This window comes from Emys orbicularis, chromosome 10 (assembly GCF_028017835.1).
Source record: "Emys orbicularis isolate rEmyOrb1 chromosome 10, rEmyOrb1.hap1, whole genome shotgun sequence".
NCBI classification, from domain to species: domain Eukaryota; kingdom Metazoa; phylum Chordata; order Testudines; family Emydidae; genus Emys; species Emys orbicularis.
Genome location: NC_088692.1, coordinates 21467123 through 21494073, shown reverse-complemented (window position 1 = coordinate 21494073; position 26951 = coordinate 21467123). Strand labels below are relative to the sequence as shown.

At 41.1% G+C, this 26951-nt stretch overlaps 1 protein-coding gene across 1 annotated transcript in view; it reads right to left on the bottom strand.

The window, feature by feature from the left end:
* Positions 1 to 1069: 1069 nt before the first annotated feature.
* SHISA9 (shisa family member 9) overlaps positions 1070 to 26951 on the bottom strand; it is a 254864-nt gene continuing 228982 nt past the window's right edge. The window contains exons 4-5 of the mRNA XM_065412762.1: positions 18475 to 18519; positions 1070 to 1440 (exon numbers count right to left, since the gene is read on the bottom strand). Of these exons, the coding sequence (XP_065268834.1) occupies positions 1070 to 1440; positions 18475 to 18519 (416 nt within the window). The remainder of the gene's footprint in view (positions 1441 to 18474; positions 18520 to 26951) is intronic.

Sequence of the window (26951 nt, the reverse complement as noted above, 5' to 3'; positions counted from 1 at the left end):
CTTGCAACCACTACACGGAGATGAAACATGAATATTCATTCTTGACAACAAAAGAGGGCAGAGAGGCTGATGGGGATGGAACCCATCTAATACTTTAATAAAACATGAGGAAATAAGCTTAAAAGAACACGGGTTTCACTTTGAGAAACAAGACTGTCATTGAACAATAGCAATACAGTAAAGGCACCACCCACGCTTATTTATTTTCAGTCCGAAGCAGTTGAATATAGGCAAAACATTTAGGTGAAGAAAAAGTCTTGACAGTCCGCAAAGTGAGAGTTGTTACCTTCTGCCTGGAAAACAGGACTGAGGGGGAGTGGTTTTCTGCCCACTGCCCTCGCCTTCCCGCACTCCCACCCCACATTCTGTCATATGATATGTCTCTTATTTTGGAGGTTCAAAAAACTTTTAAACTAAACCAAAAATAAACTAAAATAAAAGCGTCTTGTGTTTGTTGTTGTCCTTCTGGACTCTTTGCCAGCCAGAAAGTTCCCATATGTTTTTAATTGTAACAGTCTTCGTTGGATTCACATGAAAGAGTCTTTTGTCTATTTTATTTTATTGGGGGGTTTTTTGCGCTTCATATAGTGATGGCATGAAAGTACAATAATGTTAGGGCTGGTACCAAGTTACTTGCACTTGGGTTTTCACAGGTCTAGTGATTATTATTATTATTAGAATTTATACAAAATTCCTGACCAAAACAATGTATTACAGTATATTGTTCTCTCTCACTAGCTCTCTGTCTCAAGGCAGGAACATAGTGTAATGGTTTAAGCAGACATAAAGTTTCTCTAGATTGTGCTACTTCTCATCATGGATTTCAGTTTCAAGTAAAAAAAAATTAGTCACAAGGGTTTGTTTTCCAGTGTGAAATACAAATGGTGTTTCTAATTCAACCTTCAGTGTATTGCTGAATGGTATTAGCCCACTCTTTGCCTTACAATTGGCTTCATAGCAGGAATGTCCAAGTGGAAGTTCCTTTCTTTCTTGATATCATTTTTTTTTTGCCTCTTTCAGTTATGTGTGTGTGTTGTTTTTAAGGGATCTTTTTTTCTCAAAAGCAATCTCAAACAGTCACTTCTGTCTTGCTGTTAGTTATGAAATATGGCTGTGGGGGTAGATAGTGCTGGCTCCGAGTTGTCAGTGGGTCACTTGCTGCTGGTTCTCCTGTGCCGTGCTTTCCCTTGTTTGCATATGTCTGCCGTCGGAGGGACTGGACACTGGGGTCCCAGGTTTTGAAGTTGGAGTTGTAAGCTAAGGGGTGTGTGTGCATCTTTGAGACTTTGGATTTCTGCCCATTCTGTCTGGTCGTGCCATTGTCAGGTGTGTACGTTCTGTCTTCCTCTCTGCGCACTGGGTGCAGTGGCAGGCTCCCCTTGGCAGCCAGTTCTGCAAGGTGTCGGCGTTTGGAATAGAAGTCGTCGTTGACCTTGTCAGCTGTTTGATTTCAAAAAAGAGGAGGGGGAAAAAAGAAAAGGTCAGTTGAGTGCAGAAAAATATTAAACATCAATGCAGAGTTTATAGTCCATCATGTTGATTACATCTAGATTAGCTAGAAAAACAAATCTTTCTAGATGGGAATAAAAATCCATTCTTAAAATGGTTTTGGTAGGAAGATTCAATGATCTTTTCCTTAGATGTTTATGGATAGCAGCAGCCCAGGTATTAGTGGCTTCAGTATAATATTTCAACAGATTTAAACTGGCCATGCAAATGTCCACCCATACCATACATTTCTGAAAACCAAAAGACACGAATTTTAATTCTCATTAAGGGCCTGTGCCAAAGTTCATAGAACTCAATGTGAGTCTTTCCATTGACTTCAGTGGGCTCTGGATCAAGCTCTAAATATGCCAGGCTCTGCAGGTGTCACCCAGGTACCATTCTCACTGTGTATGTTGTTTGTTATCCCTTTAAAAAAAAAAAAAAAAAAAAAAAGCTGTTGTCTTTCCACATCTTGAGACTCTGGACCAATATTGCCCATCCCATAGAGAGGCAACCTGAAAACTCTCCATAACTAACCTTGCAGAATTTACCAAATCATCTCACAAAGGAAGGGAGTTGGGGAACTGGCAGAGGTGAAGTCTCCCAACCCCATGAATCCCAGTGATTCATGAAGGGGAGCCCTAGTCCTGCAGAGGAGGTGCTGTTCACTACAATGATGCTTAGGTAACAACTTTCACAGAGAACCCCTGTAGTAGTACCCACAAAGGGGATCTAGCAGGAATCTATACTGATTCAAACTACAGTATGTGAAGTTCCACTTGGATAAGGGGTCAGCAAGGATGATGCTGTTGATAGTAGTGGGTAGGTCCCTGGCTCTACCTCAGCCCTGCCCTCAAAGTACCATGGAAGTACATCCCCTCAGAGCTAGAGAAAAGGATCTTTTATGGGATCCCAGGGGCAGAGAGACACTATGGCAGACGTGGCATTTCCATTCTGTTCCCCCCCCCGCCCAACCTCCCTGATTTACCAGTTTTTCCCCTCCTCCATTTGCAGAGGATCCTCTACCCGTTGCTTTTTAAATGGTGAATTCAGTCAGGAGCAGAATGACTCTGGAGGGCTAGCTGTAGTGTTCGTTGTTTGTGCACACAGCAAAAATACAAAACCATTTGTCACAATTCAACACAAACGGCACACTCTCCTCAAGAGAGGTTGCTGCAGGCAGAGATGAGATGCATTTGGTACAGCTGTGATAGGAAGCAATGGAACCAAATGCTTTGGGTTCCTCACTTTCAGGCAGGGCCGGCACTTCCATTTAGGCGACCTAGGGCACCAGGATTTGGGGGGGTGGCATTTTGCTGCCATTGGCGGCAATTCTGCTGCGGGGGGTCCTTCCGCGCTCTGGGTCTTCGGCGGCGGGTCCCGAAGCGAGTGAAGGACCCGCTGCAAAATTGCCGCCAAAGTGCCACGAAGACCGGGAGAGCGGAAGGACCACCCCGCCGCAGAATTGACGACGACGACCGGGAGCGCGGAGGGACCCCCGCCTAGGGCGCCAAAAACCCTGGTGCCGCTCCTGCTTTCAGGAGCACTAAATTAACACAAATCCTGATAAATTTTCTTAGCATCATTCCTAAAAACTGCATGTGGCATACCATTTTATTATAGAGGAATATCAGCAAAATACCAATATTTAGACATGGAGCTGGTGACAAACTAAGCAAAGGGACTATAGAAAAACTGTGGTTACAATGAGTAGCATGGATGTTGCAATGCAATGTAATGTACTATCTTTTTTATTTCAATACGGAGTCAGAGGCACTTGCCCCATCATCTTTGAAAAATATCTTTATTTAATGGAGGTTGTTTGGACTCTGCAGAATGTGCTTGCTGCCATGAATGGGTACTTTGCTGCGCCTTATGTTCCCCTAAAGAGGGCAGATTTGACTTTGCCAAACCATCCTTTGCACCAGCTCTGGGTGTGCCATAACAAATTATATCCCCTTTCCTTCAAGCTAAAACCTACTCGGCCTCTGCAAGTCCTTTAGACACCACTCTTGCTGTAGAGCCCGACATCTGTATCCACCATGTTGCATGCTTCCCTCAGCTGCCATTCCATTTTTTTTGCACCTTTGCTATTGGTACAGATTCTGTTGTGCTCTAGTCCTAAACATCACTAATCCTGAATTTAGCCTTACAGTATGGAACTTTAATTCTGAAGGTGAAATTTACCCCTGTGCAGAGGGCCGGCATGAAGGCAACTCACCACATCCATCCTCAAAATAGGGCTTCATTAAAACATAAATGGTGCATCCTGCTTGTGCAGGCCCTCTGCACAGGGGTGGATTTTGAGCAGCAACCATTGTGAGTATCATCTCAGGACATTATCTGCGTAATGGCCATACAACTGGGTTTTCTTTTTCGATTGTAGATTTCATCACTGAAGATGTATTTTCCCTCAGATTAAGTGAAATTGCTTAGGAAGGAGACTATGCTGTAAAATTAGGCTTTACATGCCTTACCTATCTCCATCTGTCTCTCTCTTAATTGGCAATTGAATGCTTTCTATAATGTACAGGTGCAGTAAAGAATTTGTCTTCCCTTTTAATTAAAATACAGAATGTAGATAATAGCCTGTTCTAATTTCAATACACGATGTGCGAATGCAATTACTGATAAAGCTGTAATATATTACAAAGAAGACTTGCTAGAGTTTTCTTCCTTTTACAAATCTGTGATCTAAACAGCCAGGAAATTACATCTACTTTGTTTCTGAATGACTTTTGTCATTCTAAATATGGACAGTCCTATTTATTGCAAAACAGTGTTCATCCGTATTTGTTAGGGGAAAAAAAAAACCCTGCAGTTTCACACTGATGGATACACAGTCCCTCTTATTAGCTTCTCATGAGCACTTGTGCTAGCAAGTATCTATTTGCAAATATGTATTTGCATGAGTATTCACACCAGATACTTTTATGTGGCCATACTGGTAGATTTGAGTTAGCCAGTCAGGGAGCAGGAATCACTACCATATGACTTAGGCCTTGTCTATATGAGAAAAGTCCCACCAGTTTAAACAATTTTAAATCAATCTAATTAAACAGGTTCAAACTCCCAATGTAGAGACACAACAGTTTGTTCCACGTTTAAATTGATTTAATTTTCATTGGAAAATTACCAGATTAAGATAAACTGATTTAAATATGGGTTAAAGTATGGGTTCAGATCCATTTAGCTAGATCTATGTAGTTAAACTGGGGCAACTTCTGTCATATAGGCAATGTCTTAGGTGATCAATCACAACGTAAGTAATGAATTAGGAATAGTAAATGATCAAAGTAATAATTATGACACATAATTTATGAGCAATCTGTTGGGTGAAAATGTTTGCAAAGGCCATTCACTAAATAATATTTATCAAATTAATAAAATCTGTATCTATTTGTAAATGAATGAACTGAGGAAAAAAAAAAGACGTTAACATCATAGAGGGCTAGATTGCAATAGACTTATTCACAATGAATAGTACCTTAACTTCATTGGTACTTCCACTTAAAGCAATTGTAGAACTTGTGAAAGAAAGGGCTTCTAAACTGGAGCCATGGTTATCAGAAATCTGGCCCTGAATAAATATGTTCTCTGTGAATAGTTTTCTGAGCTCCAGTTTTAGGTATAATTCTAATGGAGTATTCCAAGGTTAATACTACCCACTTCCAGATCTTCCCTTGGCTAAGTAAGCAATGCCCCAAAGAGACAACCTTAATTCCTTGATTTCTTTTTCTTCATACTCTTTTTGTTGGCCATATCTTTCATGCTGGAGCAGTGCCTGCATTCAGATTTCTGTCAGATACAAGATCTATTACTCAGATCTCTAGATATATTAAGATAAATGTTCTCACACAACAGTAAATTGTGTTACCATTGTAGCCCTAATAGTTCAATTGTTTAATATAAAACATGCTCCCATTGCAAAAGCTAGAGGTGGGGAGAGCAAAGCCTAGAAAGTGCTGTGAATATGAGGTGTCTGGTGGTTTTATTTTGCCCTTATACAAGTTATATGTATTCTGTGTAAAATTTGCAGCTATTTTATTGGTTGAGCTCGAAGGCCAAATAAATAGATTCTGCAAATACAGTTCCATTTTGTTAAGTATTTCAGCTAACTCAATCCAGTGAGACTTTCTAGAGTTTTACAAAACTAACGGCTGGAAATCTGAGAATCAAGGTAACAGCAAAGTTCAATTTGCAAAAGTTAGCCGGTGAGAAGTAAATGGGCGAAATTGGCAGCACTGGGGAATGACTGCATTTGATTTGCTTTAGGCTGCTGTGATAGCATGGGAAAGTTGGCATTTGAACCTGTACTAATCAAATCACTCATGGCTGTCCGCTGAGAGATTCCCACATGTGCCTAACACTTTGATTTTGTAAAGAAGCCTTAGGAAGCTGCCTAGGACTCTTGCTTCTTTCTTGGTTTTCTTTCATCATGGCCCACAGTGCATGCATCTGAAGATAGCTTCTGCTATTCAGTATGAAAAATTCAAAGGCAGCTGAAAATTACTGTTGGTTCAGCTTTTGAGAAAATTTAGAGTTGTCACGGATGTTCTTTATGATGTGAGGTCTACAAAGCTGTAGGACTCTCCCAGTTTATGCTACAGCTACTATTCAATTCCTATCCTATTTTGAAAGCTTAAATTTTGTGTGTCATTTCTCAGTTCATTCTGTCATTTAACCCATTTTGAAAGCTGTCTAGAATGTCTTTGAAGGAAGAGACGTGATTGTACTTTCGTTCTTCCCTGCTATGTTAAATACTATGAAATTTCTGTCTATATTCAATCTTCTAGTTCATCCTCTCACTATCAATATGATCAGTGTTGATAGCATCTTTTGATAGTGAAGAAATGCTGAAATGAGAGTGCCTACGTATATGGGGAAAATGTGTATTATACCCTGTTCCTCCCACTCACACTTGAATAACTCAAAAAAACAGCTGAATAACTTTTGCTCAAACTTTTCCAAAGACCGTCAGGCTGAAACCAAACACCCAAAATTTCACCCCCAAATAATTTATTTGAGAAAGTTGTGAGCAACTAGAAAGAAGAAATTAGAATTAGAGTAGTGTTGGTTGCAAATTGTGTGACAGAACAATTTACCATCAGAAACTGTTGATTCAACATAATCAAAACATTTTTTCAGGAATGGCTAAATGTCGAAATTTTCACATTTTGTTAAGACTTTTGTTATAATAAAATGTAAAAGTAAAAACAATGAAGTTGAGATGAAACATTTTGATATTATCAAAATGAGATGTTTCAATAAAGTTGAAATGAAATATTTTTAGAATAGTTCATTTTGAGAAATATTCCCAGATTTCAATTTTCTGCCCCAATACAGGGTGAAACCAAATTTTTAAATTACAGAATTTCCTGTGGGATGGAAACCAACTTTTGACCAGCTCTAGTTACAGAGAAAACTGGACTTCTCTTTACCTGTCAGATGTAGGTATTATTGAACCCATCTTACAGGTAGGAAAATGGAGGCATGGAGGGATTACATAACATGCCCAAGGTAAAGCAGAATCTAGAAACAAGTTAGGGAAACACATTTTCTTCTTACCTCTGTGGCTAGTACTAAAATATTGTGTTTCTATAATATTTGTAGAACAACATTATTTCTTAAAAGCTAATTTAACATCTATAAATTCCAAGATCTCTTTTAATTGTAGACTTTCCACCCTAATACATAAAATGTCTGTCTTTATAAATTTCAAAAGATATTGCGTTCAAATCATATTGGGTTTGCATTTTTTATTAAAAATCCTTCATATTTATTTCCACTGTGTGTCAAGTGGATCACATTTTCATTACTTAATGAAATAAACCTGATAAACCTTTGTCACTATTAACAAACGTACTGCATGTCAGCTTCATTTTAAAAAAGCAAAAATACCAAAACTGATTTTTATTAAATTAGACCTAAAGGTTCTTTTTGTATAGAAACTTATCAACCTATGCAACCTCACACAGACAGTAGGAGTTTATTTGAATTTTGTAGCCAATTTTAACAAAAGGAGTTATCAATATAAATGATTCCAGTGTATGAATATGCCTGTTAGTGATGGATTTTAGCCCTGTCATTAAGCATTAATTTTTGTTGGTGTTGTGTGGTCACTAAAATCCCCCTTATATTTTTATCATCTTTGCAACTACAGTTTGACTTCTTGTTCCTTCTCTAAGACAGGGGGAAGAGAAGTTGGAAGGAAATGGTACTTGATCAGAGCTGTTTCATGTGTAGCACAAAGTCAATGGGCCAGATTGTGAGTGACTGACCTATTGGTGTGCATGAAAGTAGAGGACAGAACTAGTCCAAACCTTTTCCTGTGTGTATATATGGCAGGGTGGACTAGATCTGGAGGCCCCCTGCTGGAGGCCTTGTGGCCCTGCATCACCCTGCCACAGAAAAGAGCAGCAAGAATTCCTCCAGGCAGCCTAGAGTGGCTGCAGAGGAGCGGCCAATCCGAGGGGCTGATGGAGCAGCCAATCCAGGGCCAGAAGCAGGGCCGGCTCTAGGCACCAGCAAAACAAGCTGGTGCTTGGGGCGGCACATTTTTAGGGGCGGCATGGCCGGCGCCAGAATGCCGCCCCTAAAAATGTGCACCGGCCGCCCTAGCTCACCTCCGCTGCTGCCGCTCGCGCGCCACGGCGTGCAAAACAGCTGATTCGTGCGCCGCTGCTCACCCTCCCTCCCAGGCTCTCAAACCTGGGGGGGGGGGAGGGAGATCCCGAGCGGCCGCGGTGCGCGAAACAGCTGATTCGCGCGCCGCTGCTCACCCTCCCTCCCAGGTTTGAGAGCCTGGGAGGGGGAGACTCCGAGTGGCCGCGGCGCGCGCACCGCTTCTCCCCCTCCCTCCTAGCTTGAGAGCCTGGGGGGAGGAGGCAGGGCTGGGGATTTGGGGAAGGGGCGGAGCTGAGGCGGGGCCAGGGGTGGGGTAAGAAAAAAATGGGGGGGGGACCCAAAATTGTTTCTGCTTGGGGCGGCAAAAATCCTAGAGCCGGCCCTGGCCAGAAGGGCCCTATACAAGAGAAGCTGCAGAGCCCAGAAGTTAAGTTGCTGGGTGGAGCTCAAAGAGTGAAGACTAGGTGACTGGCTGGCTGCAAGTGCAGCAGTACCATGGACATCTCACTGTGGAAAGCTCACTGCAGACAGGACTGAAGCCCAGGGAAGGCTGCTGAAGACCGGGTGCCTGGCTGGCTGGATAGAGTAGCAGCAAGACCATGAAAAGGTCAGTGCAGGCAGGCTGAGCCCAGGGGACTGAGCCCAGGACCTGGCCAGAGCAGGCAAGGGTACCGAGATGAGCCCCGCTGGTCTGGTTGAAGACTGAACCCAGGGAGGCCTGATGAAACACCACCAGCTGCGGGTACCGAGATGGGCCCCAGCTGGGTGGTTGAAGAAGGCAGTGCCTCTGGGAAGAAGCCTAAAAGCTATGGTCCCATACCAGGTCCATGATAAGAACTTGCAACTGTATACCCCGGAAGGGGAGACAGTGTAGACAGCTCGGTCGGAGGGCTGAGTCGCTGAAGACCCACCAAGAGAACCATCAGCCGGGCGATGTTTGCGAGTGGTGAGTGCCACCCCGTGGAAAGAACTAAAAACAAAAGCAGGCTGACACCCAACCAACCAAAGGGGGGCCGCCTGCAAGAGGTGAGTGCCGCCCCAGGAAAAAGACTGATTGCAGGCGTATCGGCCAGAGAAAAGGGGGCACGCCTGAGAGGTGGGTGCTGACCCCGTTACAGTATGCATGACAGCCAGACACAATTGTAATCCCCGCACTAGAGAAGTACAAGGGCTTCTCCTGTCCATACACCACTGGATGCAAGGCACCCAAAGAGGACAAGGAGAGAGAGGTCCTTGGCCCCATCCCTTAACACATGTGCTGTCCTTCAGAACCTGCTGAGTGGAGATGGGAGGGTATGCTGCACTCCCTGAAGTAGTGCAGCAGTGGTCATGCTGTACCTGGGGTGGTATGGTTCCTACGTGGCACAATCAAGCCCCAAGTTGGGTAAGAATGTGAGGCCTATATGAATAATCATCCTGTTATATGAAATGGTTAACTCTTTCTGGTTTACTTAAGATGCAGTTATGGTGTAAACTTGTCCCTCTTTCTCATTTCTTTGCCCCAGGTGTGGATTTATGGGGCCTTGGAGTTCATGGACCTTCTGCTATGAGGTGTAAAGGGGACCAAAACAGAATAAAAATTAATCTCCTAAACTTTTGGAAGGGGGACTGCTCCTCCTATTTCCCAGAGCCTGTCAAAACCCCATCTGGATACCTCTTTGCAGTTGGGGCTTCATAGGTCAGAGAGATCACTTGGAAGTCACTCTGTGAAGCCCAGTCCCCAGGTACTTCTGCTAGTTTATCTGTGTGTGTGTAACAATAGGATGTTGATGTGCTGCTAAGGGTGGGAGAGCCAGTGAACTTGCAGCTAATCTTAGATCTGTAGGTTGGAACTTCCTTTACCTTCACATACTTAGAAGTACAACCTCCAAAATTTGAAGAATCTTTCTTTATCTGCATTCCCAATCCCTTCCATCTAAAGCTCCCATAGATTATTATCCTTCTGTTCGTTTTACCATGGGAGGATTTGACACTTGGTGGGGTGGGGTTGGAGGGGTAGCCATTTAAATGGTTAACACTTTTCTATTGTGCCTCTTTGTACATTAGACATCACAGCTTAGTATGGCTGAACTGTTCTTTTTCCAATTTGATTGTTGTACATCTAAATCAGCTTTAAAACTACCTAAATATAGTAGATGCATGAGTGCACCTTGGGATAAATGTATTATGGATACAGAGCCATCCCTGCATCCCTCAAAATCCCATTTTCAGCTGTTAATGCTGTGTATAACTGTGACATGTCAGCAGTGTGTTTGATTGCACAGTGAAAGACATTGACGTTCAAAGCTAGTCTTGTAAATCCCATTTTCCATCTGTTTAAAGTAGGCTTCTTTAAAAAAACAACAACAAAGAAATCTGCCTCAATAAACACAGACAAAAAAAGAAGGATAAATAGTGTAAAAAATCTTTTGGCAACTCTTAGAGGCCAATATTCCTGAATGTTCTATCTCTCCACCTCAAAATGTGCACACCAACAGGGCAGAAGCATGAAACTGAGAGCCACTGAATAATTCCAAATATATTATAACTGCAACCCAACCATGCTACCCCTAACATGCCAACACCTGATGCTAATCTATTGCAGAAACATATTCACTATTCAGAGCTTTCTAGCCCTCCCCTTTCTTATTGGGGGGTAAGGGGGAGAAGGAGGAGAGGTGATTTCATATCGAGCCAAAAATAAAGCATGTACACAGTATATGGATACTTGTGCAGTCATCTTTGAAAACTGCCTGTTGAGTATACCTGGGTGGGTTCTTCTTTATTTTAACCTATCACTGTAAAGGTCTTATTTACCTTTGTGCACACAGTAGGGTTCCAGGAGATCTGGGATTTTGCTCCAGATTCTGCCACTGACTTGCTACATGATCTTGGGAAATCACTTAACCTTTGCATGCCTGCATTTCCCTTGCTCTAAAATGGGCTGTTAATCCTTAACTACCTCCTCAGAGGTGTTCCTAGGATTAATTGCTATTTGTAGAGTGCATTGAGCTCTCAGATGAAAGGCCCCATAAATTCATTTGTATTGAGTATATTTTGTATGCAAGTCAGTAAAATAGGATTTAAAGATATCACTGTCATATTAGCACAGAGAGAGAGAGAAAAGAATTGGAATCTCAGAATTGCATAATGACTATGTACAATAAGAGTTTTAATTCTGAGAGTCACCCCTTTGCTTTTCCTGTCTCCGGTATTAATGGTTAATTAGATGAATTTTGACAGTTCAACATTTTTGTAAGGTTTTTACCTTTTAATTTAGGGTAGTCTATGGTACTTCTATGGCCCCCACCATTGTAGTATTTGAATGTATCATCGTCTGTAATGTATTTATCCTCACAATGCCCCGTGTGGTAGGGAAATGCTATTATCTCCATTACAGAGGGGGAATTGAGCTACAGCGAGGCTATGTGACTTGCCCAAGGTCACACAGGGAGTCTGTGTCAGAGCAGGGAATTGAATCTCTGTCTCCTGGGTCCTCAGGTAGTGCCCTAACCACTTCACCATTCTTCCTCTCTTAGTGTACCCATAAACTTAATGATAGCTTATTATATCTGAAGAAACTATGTTGAAACATGGACAATTTCCCCTAAAAAGCTGGGGGGGTTGTTTTCAGAAATCTGAGTGCCTGAGAACTAAGGATTTTAATGAGAAACATTTTGCATCCTTAACTGGAGTGGCTACTCTTGGTGACCACTGTTACTTTTAAAGATAGTTTATCCTTTTATTAAGGAAGGAGGAGGGTTTATTTGCCTATGCCTATGAAAGGGAGTAGAACTGGGCAAGCTATTTACCAAATGTATCCTCCTTTTGTTTGTGAATTGTCCGTGAACAAAATTCAATTTTTGCATATTTGTTCTTAATCCAAAATTATGTGATTATGTATTTTAGACAATTTGTTGCTTATGAGCTAAATAGTATGGGTGAAATCCTAGATCCTTGAAGACATCGTATGGGGCATGGAAGAAAACCGTTCCAGCTCCCAAGAACTTGCACTTTGAACTTAAGACTAGAGATAACAGGTAGGGAGAGAACAACAAATGAGAGGGAGGACAGGAAGTGATTCAGTTTGGTATAATGAGTAGCAGACACCGTGCACCTTCCTATTAGTAAGTCTTAGCCTATGCACACTGGTAAAACTGTTTTGGGGCTTGCTTTCTTCTACCTGTGGTCTTTGATTTGAGCTATTGTGTAGTTACTCACAGCCATCGAGTTGTTAAGATGGGAAACCTTGCATACCTCTCCAAGTAAAGAAGTTGGAATGTCCCCATGAGATGGCTCAAGGGAAGACTTCATAGTGAGGAGCCTAAGGAGATATTAGAATCCTGCCTTGGCTTATAAATTACTGCGAGTTATTGTAACACAGTCAAATTGATCTAGTGTTAAATATTGTGACTGCCACTGTTTACTTGTCTGAGCTGAAGCTAAAACATTGTGTTTAGAAGCTGCCAAACTACTTGAGTCCTGTTCTTTTTAGGGGCTTTTACCAGAGTTCATATGAAAACTAATGCAGACTTAATTCTGCAAAGAATCAACCCTATAGTAATTTAATGTTTCCTGTGCTGGGGGAAAAGACAAAATTACAGTTTGGTTCAGCTTCACTGAGTTCAGTGGGATGAACTTTAAAAATAACTTAAAAAAAAATAGGGCTCAATTCTTTTTTACGTCCAGGCAGATAGAACTAATACCCAGAGAACAGTGCATGCAGCGGTTCCCCAGACAGCATACAGCCAGTATAACAGCTCTGGTTGGCCCACCTTTGTAATTGTCTGGCATAGGGGGACCTGGAAACCAGAATGCAGTCTCATGTCTGCAAGTAGACAAGCTCCTTTCAAACAGTGGTTGTAGAGATAAAGGAGGATAGGATATGTCTTTACGGACACAGTGTTGCCAAAGGGAGGAGGTATGGCTGTGGCAGCTCACTGCTCACCAGCTGTTGTCATCTGTGGAATGACTTCTTGCTGGCTTTGTTGCAGCTGAGCATAAGTTAGAGCAGTCGTGAGCTAGACTGAGAATACGGAAAGTGAAAAGTGGCTTAAAGTCACCTTTGCCTCCCTCCACTTCCATTATTGTACTGAGCACAGCTTGGCTAGAACTGAGAATTCAGCCCATGGACTGCAAAAGATTGATTTCCCCCCCTCTCCCCCCCCCCCCACACACATTTACCAGCATTTTCTACTCTGCCTTTTCTCTCCCACCAGTTTATTTGTAACAGTCTGCAAAGAAAGATAGCATATTATGGCCGCAGATTATTTTCTGGTTTCAGAGTAGCAGCCGTGTTAGTCTGTATCCGCAAAAAGAACAGGAGTACTTGTGGCACCTTAGAGACTAACAAATTTATTAGAGCATAAGCTTTCGTGGGCTACAACCCACTTCTTCGGATGCATATAGAGTGAAACATATATTGAGGAGATATATATACACACATACAGAGAGCATGAACAGGTGGGAGTTGTCTTACCTAAGAAGTGGGTTGTAGCCCACGAAAGCTTATGCTCTAATAAATTTGTTAGTCTCTAAGGTGCCACAAGTACTCCTGTTCTTTTTGCAGATTATTTTCTGTGATCCTTATTAGTGATAGGGATGTTTGGTAAGCAACTAAAATATATATATATAAAATGCTCAATGTTCAGAATTGGATGTAAATGAATCTCACAGGGCTGGTAATCCTACTTATGTGGCTCTATTATTCCTCTTCTAACATACTGTACCACTTTATCAGTTTACTCATTTCTCATACTGATCTGGAGAGAGACCAAGCATAAAAAGACATATCAAATCCTTCTTCTCCTCCACAGACGCTGTTTGAAAGGAGCTTGTCCACCTCCAGACACAAGACTGCATTCTGTTTTCCAATAAAATAAAATGCTACTTTCATGTGATGAAAAATGATTAAACATAAATATGTAGGCCCAAGCTCTTCTACTGTTCTATTGATTACTTTTATGACAGCTTTTGAAATGCTCAAGAGGCCAGAGAATGTTTGGTTTTGAAATACAGTAAGAATATTTTAGAATATGAATGTAATTAGACTTGGTAACTAGAGCCTGCAGTCTCTGCAATGTTCTCTGCACCCACTGCAGACAGTGAAGTCTGCTGCTTGGCTGGTAATTCTGAGACAGAATTTGATTAACTCCTCAGGCACTAGACATAATGCATGAGATTTTCCATGGCACCTTGCTTGGTAGGTAGCAAATCACTGGAGCTTGAGACTATCCACATGTCCAGAAGCAGAAGTGCCCCTCTTCTGAACATGTGCCAAGAACTATAAACACCAAAGGGGCTAATTATTTCTGGTATTTTGTTTCTTATTCTTTTCCAAACACTTTGTAAGATCAAACAGGTTTCTCTCAATGGACATGCAAAACAACTTCTTTTCAAAAGGTATTTTTATAATAAGCCACACAGGTTTACATCATTTTAAATTAGTGTTAACAATATTATTTTACAAAGTAATGCAGTGGTGACATCCTTATTTACCAATCAAAGTATACTGGCTACATACATTGTATACTATTTTGAGATTAATAAATTACAAATATATATCAGTTGCAACCAATGTTAGGAAACCAGTGCATTGAATACAGATTTTTCATAATCAAGAGACTCTGACTTCCTGGAAGCTAATTATGCTGCACTGTGTTAAACTAATAAAATAGTAGCTTTTGTCAGAGGATTTGAAATCTGTTGATGGACAGCAATGCATTAAGCTTCACACGAGCCTTGTACTATTCACATTTTATAAAAGGCAAAATTTAAGCACAGCGAGGTTGTTACTCAATGTCAAATAGTGAGTGAAAATCTGAGAACAAAATAAAAAGATTTCCACTTCCCTGCTCTAAGCACATGGCAATGGGTTAGGTTTTCCAAGGTACATAAGGGAATTAGGCACCCAGTTCCCTTAGGCTCCTTTGAAAATTCCAGCCAATGGGTATACTGTAATTTGAAATCTGTTTCATAATGATCTCTCTCCCCTTTCACAATGAATATTAACACTTATCCTTGCATGGCATCTACAACTGTGAAGTAAATTACCTGCCAAATCATGGGATGGGTTTTGCTACAAAAATAAATTAATAGAGTTTGAAAATATTTTTCTTAGAGTTTTCTGACAACCTTCCCTGCATATTAGGGTATAGGCAAAAAAATTACCATTTGAAATACAAATTAACAATCCAATCCTGCTGTCCTGCCTGAAATAAACTCCCACTGACTTCGATGGGAACTAAACGGACTGCAGAGTAAGTTTACTACAGTTAACATAAGAGAGATTTCCAGGTTTCTATTAAAAAGTGCTTGTTCCTTCCCTCCTTCAGTAATCTAGATCTGAAAAGTTTGTAGCAATCCTTATAAATGTTGAACAAATCTTATAAATGTTAAGTTCTGTGGTTCAAATAATAATAACACAGTGTTCCAGAACATATTTCAATGACTAAAAATGTATTTTTGTTTCCACAAACGTGTATTTGTTATCTAACTATGGACTGAAAAAGCTAACAACAAATTTGTTCTTACACTCACAGGACAAGGACAATTCCTTACCATGCAATTTTGTCACATCAGTCCTAAAATTTGACTAAATGCTAAACTTCAGTTTAACTTCTGAAAATAAAAAGGCTCTTGAAATCATGACACCTGTTGTGCATTTTTGTTAAAAGTGTAAACGTCTGACTGCCATAGTTCATTGGTTCCCAAACTTTTTACTAAGGTGACCCACCAGCTATGTGTTCTTATTTTGTGACCTACCATTACATATATGCATCTTCTGCTCTGGCACCGCGACCCTATTCCCAGCCTATTGTGGAGGGGAGGCCTTGGGAAGAGGAGGGTTGGAGAGCAAGCTCACCTCACAGTGGTGGTTCCTGTCCCACAGGGCTGGGCCTGGCTCTTCACTGTGGGCATTGCAACCTGGTCCACAGGGTCACAGTGTCACTTAGTGTGGCTTGGAGAGGGAGCTGGGCCCAGCCCCATCAGACAGGAGCTGCTGGTGCGGGGTGGGCTTGCTCTCCATCCCACCACACCCTACTTCCAGGGCTTCCCCTGCACCCTAGGTCAGGAGAAGTATATGTTTGTCTAGGGACCAGAGATGGGTTAATCTGGCCTGGAATGTGGTGACTCATCTAGTACCTTCCCTCAACCCACTAGTGGGTTGGGACCCACCATTTGGGAAACACTGGCCTAGTCAGTTACAAATGTTAATGATTGTCCTGCTGTGGGGAGCCACACAAGGACACAGAAGCCTCAGTTCAGATCTCTCAGAACAATTTATGTAATTTAGACACCATTTTTTATGCTGAAATAGGGTTGATTTTGCTCTGTTCCATCAGTGGAGTCTCTCCAGATTTACCCCATTGCTTCTGAGAGAAGAATTTGACCCTCAGGCTCTTAGTCTGAATGGTATTGATTAAAATGAGCGCTAAACTCACAGCAATACTATTATAGTTGTTTTTGCAAGGATAGTTTTCCTTTGATCTTTTTATTAACAGCTACAATTTCAAAGAACCTTCTAGTCACCACTGCTCTGAACTGAAGTCAGCTGGCTTCTTAAATCTTAACTGTTACAAAATTAGTTCCAATAGTTGTTACTTTAAAAAGTGAGAGCGATGTTAAGCAATAGCAAGGAAAATATAAATTTAAAGCCTTAGCTTCACCCCACACATTTCTTTCTTTCTGCCTGTCATTTTACACTAGAGCCATATGAAACTTTCATGATGAAACCTCTACCTGGGCAGAGTTCTCCAACATTTCTGAGCCTTTCAGCAAAGCAGGGATGTGTTTTTAAGCAAAACCCAAGGCGAGTTTCCACTGAATCTTGGTTGATTTACAGTTTTGGGAGTAAACCATATTGAATTCTGGGGTTACTGATTTTATGTGACCTTTTCACCCCAAGTCAGACAACATGTGAGGCTTTATCTGAATTTTCATTTTGTTTTGGGGGGTTGTTGCAACCCCAAAAGCAAAGCAAAATTCTCCAACGCCTGGGAACTGAAACCTTTCAATAGCTTTAATATAGATAGAGAGAAAATAGGGCAGAAACTGAAAAGGAGCCACTTTGGCTGAACAGTTAGTCTCCTTGGCTGAAGCTCCATTTAATCACAAGAGAGGAGCTTGTCGTTAGAGCTGGGGAGAGGGGGGGATTTTTCTCTTGAAGCTGTCAAAACTGTCATTTTGTCAAAATTGCTGTATTCGTCAAAACGAAATGTGTCACTTTCAACTAAATGTTGTTTCGGGGGGGAGGGGGGGAATGAAACAAAGCATTTTGATAAAGTCCAAATGTCCCATTTTAACATTTTCAGAATGAAACATTTTGATTTTCCATAGTGAAAATACTTTTTGAAACCAAATTAATTGCTTTATATAAAAATATTTTTAAAACATGAAAAAAATGAAAATCAGAACAAAATGTTTTGATTCTTTAAATCAAAACAAATGTTTTGGCCTGAAATGATTTTTTTTTAAATTTCATCTCATGGGAAATTTTGAAATATTTTGTTTTCATTCCATTTCGGAATGGAAAACATATATTGTGGAATTTCCTGTGAAATTGTTCCCAGATAGCTGCTCTTATCATTTAAGAGTCTCCCCCTTCATAAGAGCTCAACTGCCCACTGAGGGTAGTAATCCTAACCACTAGGTCATTCTTCTACACTCACCAGTCATACAATAGGAAAGCCCATGATATAGGATTATATTTTTGAAATAGGCAACAGCATCCCAAACCAGTCTGTCTTCCCTGAGGTGGTACAGTAAAGAAACACACTTTTTTCATAATAGTGGCTTACCTGGCTTTCTGGGGCACATGAACTTTCTCCTCCATAAAGGCCAGAAATCTTATCTAAAGTGTTACCATGATGATGCGATATGACTCTCTGGTTTATGCCACAGATATTGTAGTGGGGATTTTAGCTGTTGTAGTCACATCACTAATATTTCAGAAAAAATCAATTTTTAGGCCAAAAAAAAAAAAAAGTGGGAAAATTCATTGGGTGCCTTGCAAATCATGTTACTGCACTCCCCCCCCCCCAAGCCTTTTATTATTACAGTATAGGAGTGTAGGAGTAAAGCAGTAATGTCTGTGATTTCTTACCTGTGAGATTTCGTTCTTATACTCATTTGCTCCAGTTAGAACAGTCTTTGCAATACCGAAATGGCAGACTGTTAACAACTGCTATTTATATAATATTTACAATAAAGGGTTCATTCCCATCATTTGCCTAATTGCTCTATCTGGCATTGTTGGGGGAAAAAACCACCCAGCTGATGTCAATGTGCATCATTGTACAAAGGTGAAGACTGCTAACGTTTATCTGCATTTGGGTTTTGATTTTGGTTAGAACGAAAGAGCAAAAGATCCTACAGTACCTTTTGACTTAAGTGTCATCACAGGAAAATCACCATCATACTCTCCTAAAAAATAATCAAGACATGCTAGTATGTTTGTTCTGTTTCATATCACAAACATCATAAGCACAGTACACTGAATTCAAATAGTTTAAAGATAGATATTTAAAGATATTACACTCTGCTTAGGACCTGATTCTCATACACTTGCTCATATTCAATAGTACCTTAATCCACAAATAGCCCCTCTGAACTCAATAGAGCTACTTTGATAAGTAAGGTGAGTACAGGAATTGGAATCTGTCCCTTAAATGAGTTTGCCTCCCTACGCCAGAACTCTCCATTTCACTTCTTGCAGTACACACCTGATTTTAAATGCTAATGAGATATCAGAATCCCTCTCATACACTTTCATTGTCCTTCTCTGTCTTAACCCCAGCACTGTGCAAGATTTAAATTAGAACCCTTCTTTAAAAGGTTGCTTTAATTTTCACTTTGGGGGACTTAAAAAGAAAGCATAACTTTAGATCGAAGTTTGGCACCAAATATCATACGGTTATCATGACTTTTACACAAACGGAGTGTCAAAATGAAATAAAGAATATAAAAGCAGTGTACTGAGAGCCTCTACTCATGAGAAACTATTCACCTATTGAGTAAAGTTCTCTTCTGCATCTTTCCCCATTCATCCAAAGTTGACTATTTCAAAATAATTCAGCGCTTATGTAGCAATTTTCATCTGAAGATCTCAAAATACTTTATAAAAGGTCTGACAAGCCTCATGAAAGCCTTGTGAGGTCAGTTTTATACCCATTTCAAAAATGGATGGACTGAGAGACTAAGATTTTCAAAAGTCTCCATAATTTGAGGCCCTATCTGAGATAGTCTGGCCCAATTTTCAGAGGTGCTGAGCACTCACAATGGGTCACTAAAGTCAGTGGGAGCAGTGGATGCTCAGCAGCTATGAAAATTAATTCCTAGATGTCTCATGGGGGTGGATTCTTTTTGAAATGTTGGTGTAACTGTCTTGACCGGCCCCTGTGAAATCCCACAGGGCTGGCAATTGGAGTGGGAGGGGGGAAGCCATGTTTTATTTGTAAATGGAGCATATACAAAAGGCACTGAATTCTGTTCAGCTGTAACCATTTTTGTTCTGTAGCATAGACAAAGCCTAGACACCATCCCACACATTTCCTGTTGTATCACTTACCGTAAAGTCCTATGTGTAATTCATAAAGTTTTCATTAAAATAGGCTTTTTCTAGAGGCACCCTGGATTTAGATTTACTGGCTTCTTACCGATCACTGATCTGCTAAATGGATGGAAATAAACCTGTTTTGATTGTTAGCCTGTTGCCACCAAATCATGCAACCACTAGCAATAGAGGGGAAAAACCCTTCTAATCAGGTAATGTATTTCATTAAGCCAGTGTTTCCCAAACTTGGGATGCCGCTTGTGTAGGGAAAGCCCCTGGTGGGCCAGGCCAGTTTGTTTACCAGCCGCGTCCGCAGGTCCAGCCGATCACGGCTCCCACTGGCCGTGGTTCGCTGCTCCAGGCCTGCACCGCTTCCTGCAGCTCCCATTGGCCTGGAGCAGCGAACCGCGATCGGCTGGACCTGCGGACGCAGCAGGTAAACAAACCGGCCCGGCCCGCCAGGGGCTTTTCCTACACAAGCGGCATCCCAAGTTTGGGAAACACTGCATTAGGCCAATTGGATCAATGCTGCTGCTGTTACAGGTCTACACATTGTACACTATGGAAGACAGGTATGTGGGAAATTAGTTTTGTCTTATTATGAACACTGTCAAATAATATGGGTTTGAAAATTCAATTAGCTTTCAAAGAACCAGCCTAGCTTTTGGTGGGGGAGGGATGTCTTTAACATAAAACATAATGCAAGCTTTCCTTTAATTGATTAAAACTGAAATCCTTTTTGGAGCAGGGGGGACATAGATTTGAATCACTGGAATTAAAGAGATTCTCAAATTTAAACTAGACGTGTAAGATTGAAAAATAGGTTGAGAATTTGACAGACTCTCAAAACTTCATGAGGGTCACGCTCACCAATGAAAATAGACACTGGGTCAAATTCATTCCTTAAGATAAAAAACATGCAGTGTTTGGCTTAGTAAATCGTAAATCTATTTATCAAAAATAACTAGACATCCAATGGTCCAGGTATTCTCTCTCTTAAGATGAGATCTGAATAATAGTTTCTAAATCTTTTCTATACTTTACTACTTTAGTGACTATTTAAAAATGATAAAATGCCTTTATGCTGCTGATAACCATCCTTACCTCCTGCAAAATTCTTTAAAGCTGGATACACTACTTGACAAGTAAAGGTGAGATGACACACATGAAAGTGTTTGTGTGAGTCCTACTTTGGTGTTAAAGCTGCCTCTACTAGACCTAGCACTGTTTGCAGTCTCTCTTCCCCACTCTCCGCAGTCTAGGTGTCACTTCTACTAAGACCAGTCTTATCCCCAAAGAGCTACCTTTTCACAGCTCTATTCAGTTGCTGAAGGATGGATGTGTCTGTAACATGAACATTGCTTTTTGTGATGGCTGATTACTAATCCTCATATTCTCCGGGCCCAGAAAGAGAAAATCACCAGATAGCAAAGGAGTCTACAATAAAATGTAATTTCTTAAAGGCTGCAATAAGACACCACCCAAACTACTGATATTGTATGGTATCTGGGATACCAAGGCATTTCACAACCAGAGTGCTCACAGCTAAATTAAAATGCACCCATTTCTGAGGTAGAAAGTGACAATTAGTGCATTGCATGATAGGAAAGGGGGAAATGTTGATTAAGGACATCAGCGTAGGGTTTTTTTCCTCTGACAACATCTAAAGGATATACAGGAACTAATCCGGCTGCCACTGAAGTCAATAGAAAAAGTCTGCATGATTTCATTGGGAGCAGGAATGGGTCCTGAAAGTCTGTACAAAATGGACAGCAATTTTCAAGTTCTCAGCAGAAACACCCACACACAGAGTAGCCAAATAGGACACAATTTGTCTATATGAGAAGAGAGAAGGGCTCCTTGGACAGCACTGAGCTTCAAAACTGTGGTCCCAAGATATTTCTGATTTCATGCTTAGTCCACTAATGCCAAGATGCTTAAAACTACATCTCCTGTACCTTGGGGGAAAAGCAGGGATTACCTAACATAATACTTAGCAAATGAACACCCCAAAGCTCCAGCCACACTAGATTATATATATATATCAGGCTTTTATGTCACACTTGGTTCTGATAGATCCATGGCCCCAATGTTGAATCAGGAAAATTGCCTCATCTAGCATTATATATGACAGTGCACATACCTCTAAATATATGAAATTATTAACTGAATCACCCTCTGGATATGACAAATGAGGTCTTAATCTGTACTTCCCTGTCTGTTTCCTAGGCATTAAACTCAGTGAGCTATTCCTGTGTCTAAGATTCTTTTAATCCATTTTTGTGCCACCATTTACGGAAATGGTAGCTGATATTTCTTTGCTGTTGGAAATGAAAAAGTACAAGTGTGGTATTTATTTTGCAATACCTCTTTGCACCTTTGCAAAGAAACGTGGTTCTTTACTTATCAGTCTAACGGTGTGGTAGGTGGCAGTTGATAGCATAGTATAATTGTATTATGCCTAATAATTTTAATTCTGATTTTTCTAAAGGATCAGCCCCTATGAAGCCATAAACGCATCTTCTGTGTTGTGTGCAAGGAGGGGATAGTGCTTCCATAGTATTGTTTTCCTACCTATTTCTCCCCAACTCCACCCCTTGCTTTCTGTAGATGCCCCTTAACTGGAGCTCCATGGAATCTAGTGGGTAGCATAGCGGAGGTGCCACTGTCTGCCATGCAGAAATCCCTTCCCTCTAGAACAATCTGCGTGGGAGGTAATACAATTCAGGTTTATATTACAGTACTTTCCTTTAGGTCTCATGTGTGGCTTCACTGAGCAACTGCAGGGGTCCCAGCTAAGAGTGGTATCTTCTATGTGGGGAAGACAAAACAATAATTCCTGCAAGATAGTCCCTGTCTCAGCACAGAATGGGGAATCCCTTCTTTGCAAATCCCCAGGATCTGCAGGGTTAGGAGGGGGCGTGGCTCCACCCTACCAAATCCTTCCCACTAGAGGGTATGGTTCAAGGAGAAATCCTTGAGGACAACCTCACAATAATCTCATTGTCTCTTGGTCTCCGCACACATGTTCATGGATTTCCAGGGTAGCCAGAATTGGACAGATGGCTTCCCTTGCATGCTTCACCTCTGCGAATGAGATTTCTGAACTGCAGATAGCAGCCATAATGTGTCATATAGAGCAAAAACAACCAAAAAACCCACCTCTTAGGCAAAAGTGACAAAACAGGAGAAATTGTGGAGGATTTTGAGCATTATATTTGTAGTTTCTCACTTTGGCCATGAGTAGGACAAGTATGCTGTTTAACTTTGTTATCCGCTATGGGATCAAAGAACTGCTAAACCTCAAGGGATGCTGGGAGCTGTGAACTATGAGGTATATGCATGCAGATAGTCTTGTTTATTTATGCAAGTAGTTCCACTGAGGACAGGTGCTTTGGCCACTTGCCAGTCCTTGAAAATCCTGGAAAGAAATGAACTACTTGTGTGAGTCAGGAGTGCAGAATTGGGCCTTAAAAATGCTAACTGTTTGCCTATATATGTATGCATGAAGATAACTAATACCTTGCATGAATCTCTGACTGAGGGAAAGTTAGCTTTCAGCTACAGTATGGCATTCAACTGTTATAGCTCAGGAGAAGGAGTTCAAGTTGGACTAATCATGCCTTCTGAATGTCCAAAGGCTCAAAAATGGATTGCAAAGTCTTATGAGGAAGTGACTCTGTGTTTAGTAAATCCCAGCACTCCGATTTAGTGAACATGTTCAGGTACACACTGCCCCCGTCCTTTTCAAGAGCTTTCTATGTCAGCAGTGCATAAATGAACAATGACCATTTAAGCATGGAGTACAAACAGGGTTGATGAATTGGAAATAAGAATAATTTATGTAGAAAACCACTTTCTGCACTTTTCCACATAAATAATGAAATGTTGTAAAAGTACCAAAGGAGACCAGGATCTTTCCATTGCAGGTGATCAAAAAATTAAGATGGCTGAACACTGAGTGCTGTATGCCACCCAGCATTCAGTGCAATTTTTTGAAAGAGGTGGCTTTGGGGAAAAGCTTGTAGAACCTTTAGTATATTGTATTTGTACATTACCTAGCACAATGAGGTCCTGGTCCACAACTAGAGCTCCTAGACACTAATGTAATACAAATAATAGTGTGTGTTTAAGCTTTGGGAATGATTCTAACATTCTAACTAATTAAAAACAAGTCAAATGACATGGACTAGGGTGAGAACTAGTGCTCTCAAATCCATGGGAGCAGGCACCAGGGGAACGTATATCATCAGACGTCATCCCTGATATCCATCATGGGCGGTGGCAGGAGTCTAATGCTGATGGGGAAAAAAATTCTGGCTGGATAGAGATGGAGCATGGAAAGGGGGCAGCAGATGGCAATAAACACTCAAGTTTATTAGTAATTCATGAAGTTGGATCTGCTCCCACTATTGCAGAGAAGTGCAAATTGTAGTCTTCTGTTCCAGAAAGACCCAGTAAGATTCCAGTGGAGAAAGCGAGTGTTGTTTCTGGGGAAGTGGGGGGGAGAGAGAATAAAATTCTGCAGGGGGAAAACAACTATTAGCCTCAATTTGCCATTATCCTGCACCTTTGGTAGCCCTTTACATGAGTGCAAAGTGGGTGTAAAATGTTATCCCATCAGAATAGTACTGTTTTACACAGACATAAATAAATACACAGGTTGGTGGGCAAAAGCAAATTTGACCCTTAGTTCCTGGCCTACACTCCATAGAATCCCAGCATTGGAGGCTGCATCAAATAGCTACCCTACAAAACAGCTAACAGCAGAAAGTGAAGAAAAAATCCCCTCTTTCATGGAACTTGTAGGAGGAATTTAGATAGGAGTAGTGTGATCATCTTTTCCCAAAGGGAAAACGAGACATCCCATGAGCCAGCCCGAGGCCCATTTCTCCCTCCCTGCCTCCTGTCCATGCGGGGCTGGCCTGAGGTCCCCCTTCCTTTGACAAGTGGAGCTGGACTAAGCTCCCCCACAACCCACTTCCTGTGTGCAAGGCCAGTCCGAGCCCCCCTGCATGTGGGGCCGGTCGACCCAAGCTGCTCTCCCAGCCCTCCCTCCAGCATGGTGCTGGTGTTGCCACTCGCTCCCCCCACCTGCACGTTCCTCCGCACCCCGCTAGGGGTCCCACCCCACTTTTTTGACAAAACTCTGCATTTGACCAGTTTACTCTTGCCAACTGATGATCAGTTGGCAAGAGCAAACTGGATGAATGCTCAGTTTTGCCCCCAAAAAATCGGGACAGCCGGGATAGGGCCTAAAAAAGGGACTGTCCTGGCTAAAATGGGATGTATGGTCACCCTAGATCGGAGAGACACATTGAATCTGCTGTTTGAATTTCCTCATGTAAAAGCCTCTCCAATTTGAATAAAATATATAATGTCAATGATGGCCATTTCAACTCTGTTCCCTGGCACTCTTTGTGCTGAATCAGGTGCTTTTAACACCACATTAATTAATAACAATGGCACTGTTCTTGTTTAGCAGTTCTTGTGCTCAGGAGTCCTGAGTTTGTCTGAAGTGCTAAACTTTATGCAGGTGCAGCACTGTGTGCCCTGAATTACTATGGGCCACTGGGTTTTTAAGAATAGAGCTCTTACAGTATCTTACATAAAGTTATTTGCAGGCTGAGTAGTTGTCTGCTAGAAATAAGCAGCCAAATTATTTGGACATCTATAGTACAGAAGGAAGCAGCTGCCTTACCTCTGTTAACTTTAATACTGCAGCTGGTAATGCATCACTTTTTCAATTGCCTAAACATCTTATCAATTGGATTTTAAGACCATGTTATGATTGGTGATATTTACATACTGTAATACCGGCTGCTAATAGTTGACAGTAATGTTTCTCTGCAAGAAAAGGGAATTAAGCATAGTCAACTAATTCCTAACATAAAGATCATGTAGCGTGAGCTGCACTTAAATGGCTATGGTTCGTTTCCATGTACCACAGAGAGATGAAAACCACACTCATTATTACATTTCTGCTGTAGGCAATTGGATCAATGCTTAAATCACTTGTCATCAAATGCAAAGGGAAAACTAAAGTGATGGAACTAAAGTGATTAGAATCTGAGGGAACTTTACGATTTACGTGTGGGTGTATACAGCCAGATGAAAGGGCAAAATTGGTGTAAATGTAGAACAGCATCAAAGTCTTTGTTGTTTGCCAGTGGCATCTCTGCTCAAGAGACGACTTTGGGTAACAACTGAAACTGGCAGGTTTTGTATCACTCTAGTAAAAACCCACCTGAATGTAAAACTTGATTAACATGGTCTCAGACTAGCAGATCTTGTGAGTGTGCATGGAAAAATCATTTGCCAGCAAGCTCGGATTTCAACTTGCAATGAATAATCGTTCTGGTGTGATGACTTCCTTTGAATATCTGAGTTTTATCAGCTGTACAACTATTTGTCTGAGCCAAATAGCCACCTCTGAAAACAGAAGATCTGATGCTGTTCTAAATGTAGGGGGCAATGGTGTTAATTTCCATATATAGGAACTGGGAAAGGGTTGGTGGGAAGCTAAGAATGGACAGAATCCCTAATTTTTGCTTTCTTATTGACTAGAAGGGGACAGAAGTGATAAGGTAACAAACAGTTCATATCCCTAAGTGTTGTGCTAGGGAATGTTACATCTCTCAAAATGTATTAGAAAAATAACTTCCATAAACGAAGGGTACATTGCATCCCCTATCTGTCCACTGCTGCCCCCATCCATACAAACTGCCTTTTCATGAGCTTTAAAAACAAATCTATATTAAATTAATGAGCCATACTCTGACAGCAATAAGCCACAACCATGTATGTATAGGTGGTTAAAGGCATGAGGCCTAGATTATACACCAATAGCCTGCTAATTGCTCCAAATAAAGGTCATTCTGACTGAAGGTATATAGTTAGTTGTGCTTTCTGTATGGAAACACAAACCAGGTGCCTAAATTGTATTCTCTAAATTTGCACATTCATCTATTCTTGCATATCCCTTAGCTGAGTGCACAGACTGGGTAACTATTTACTTAAGAACCTGTTCAGTACACAATTAATTGATTTGTATGAGAAAATGCAGTATTTGTGAACACAGCAAAAGTGCTATAAACTGAAAATAGTGTTTGTGTGCCTGTGCGTGTACAAAATCCTTATTTTTAATTTCCTTATGTCTAATTGTAAAGTGACCTCAGTGTTAATTTATGGAGTACAGTACTTTCTAACTGAAATAATATTAGAATGGCTCAAATTCTATAATTAAGTGGTCAGAACAGTAAGGATTTCTTTTTAACTTAAAGGCTGATTGTTAGCTAACACC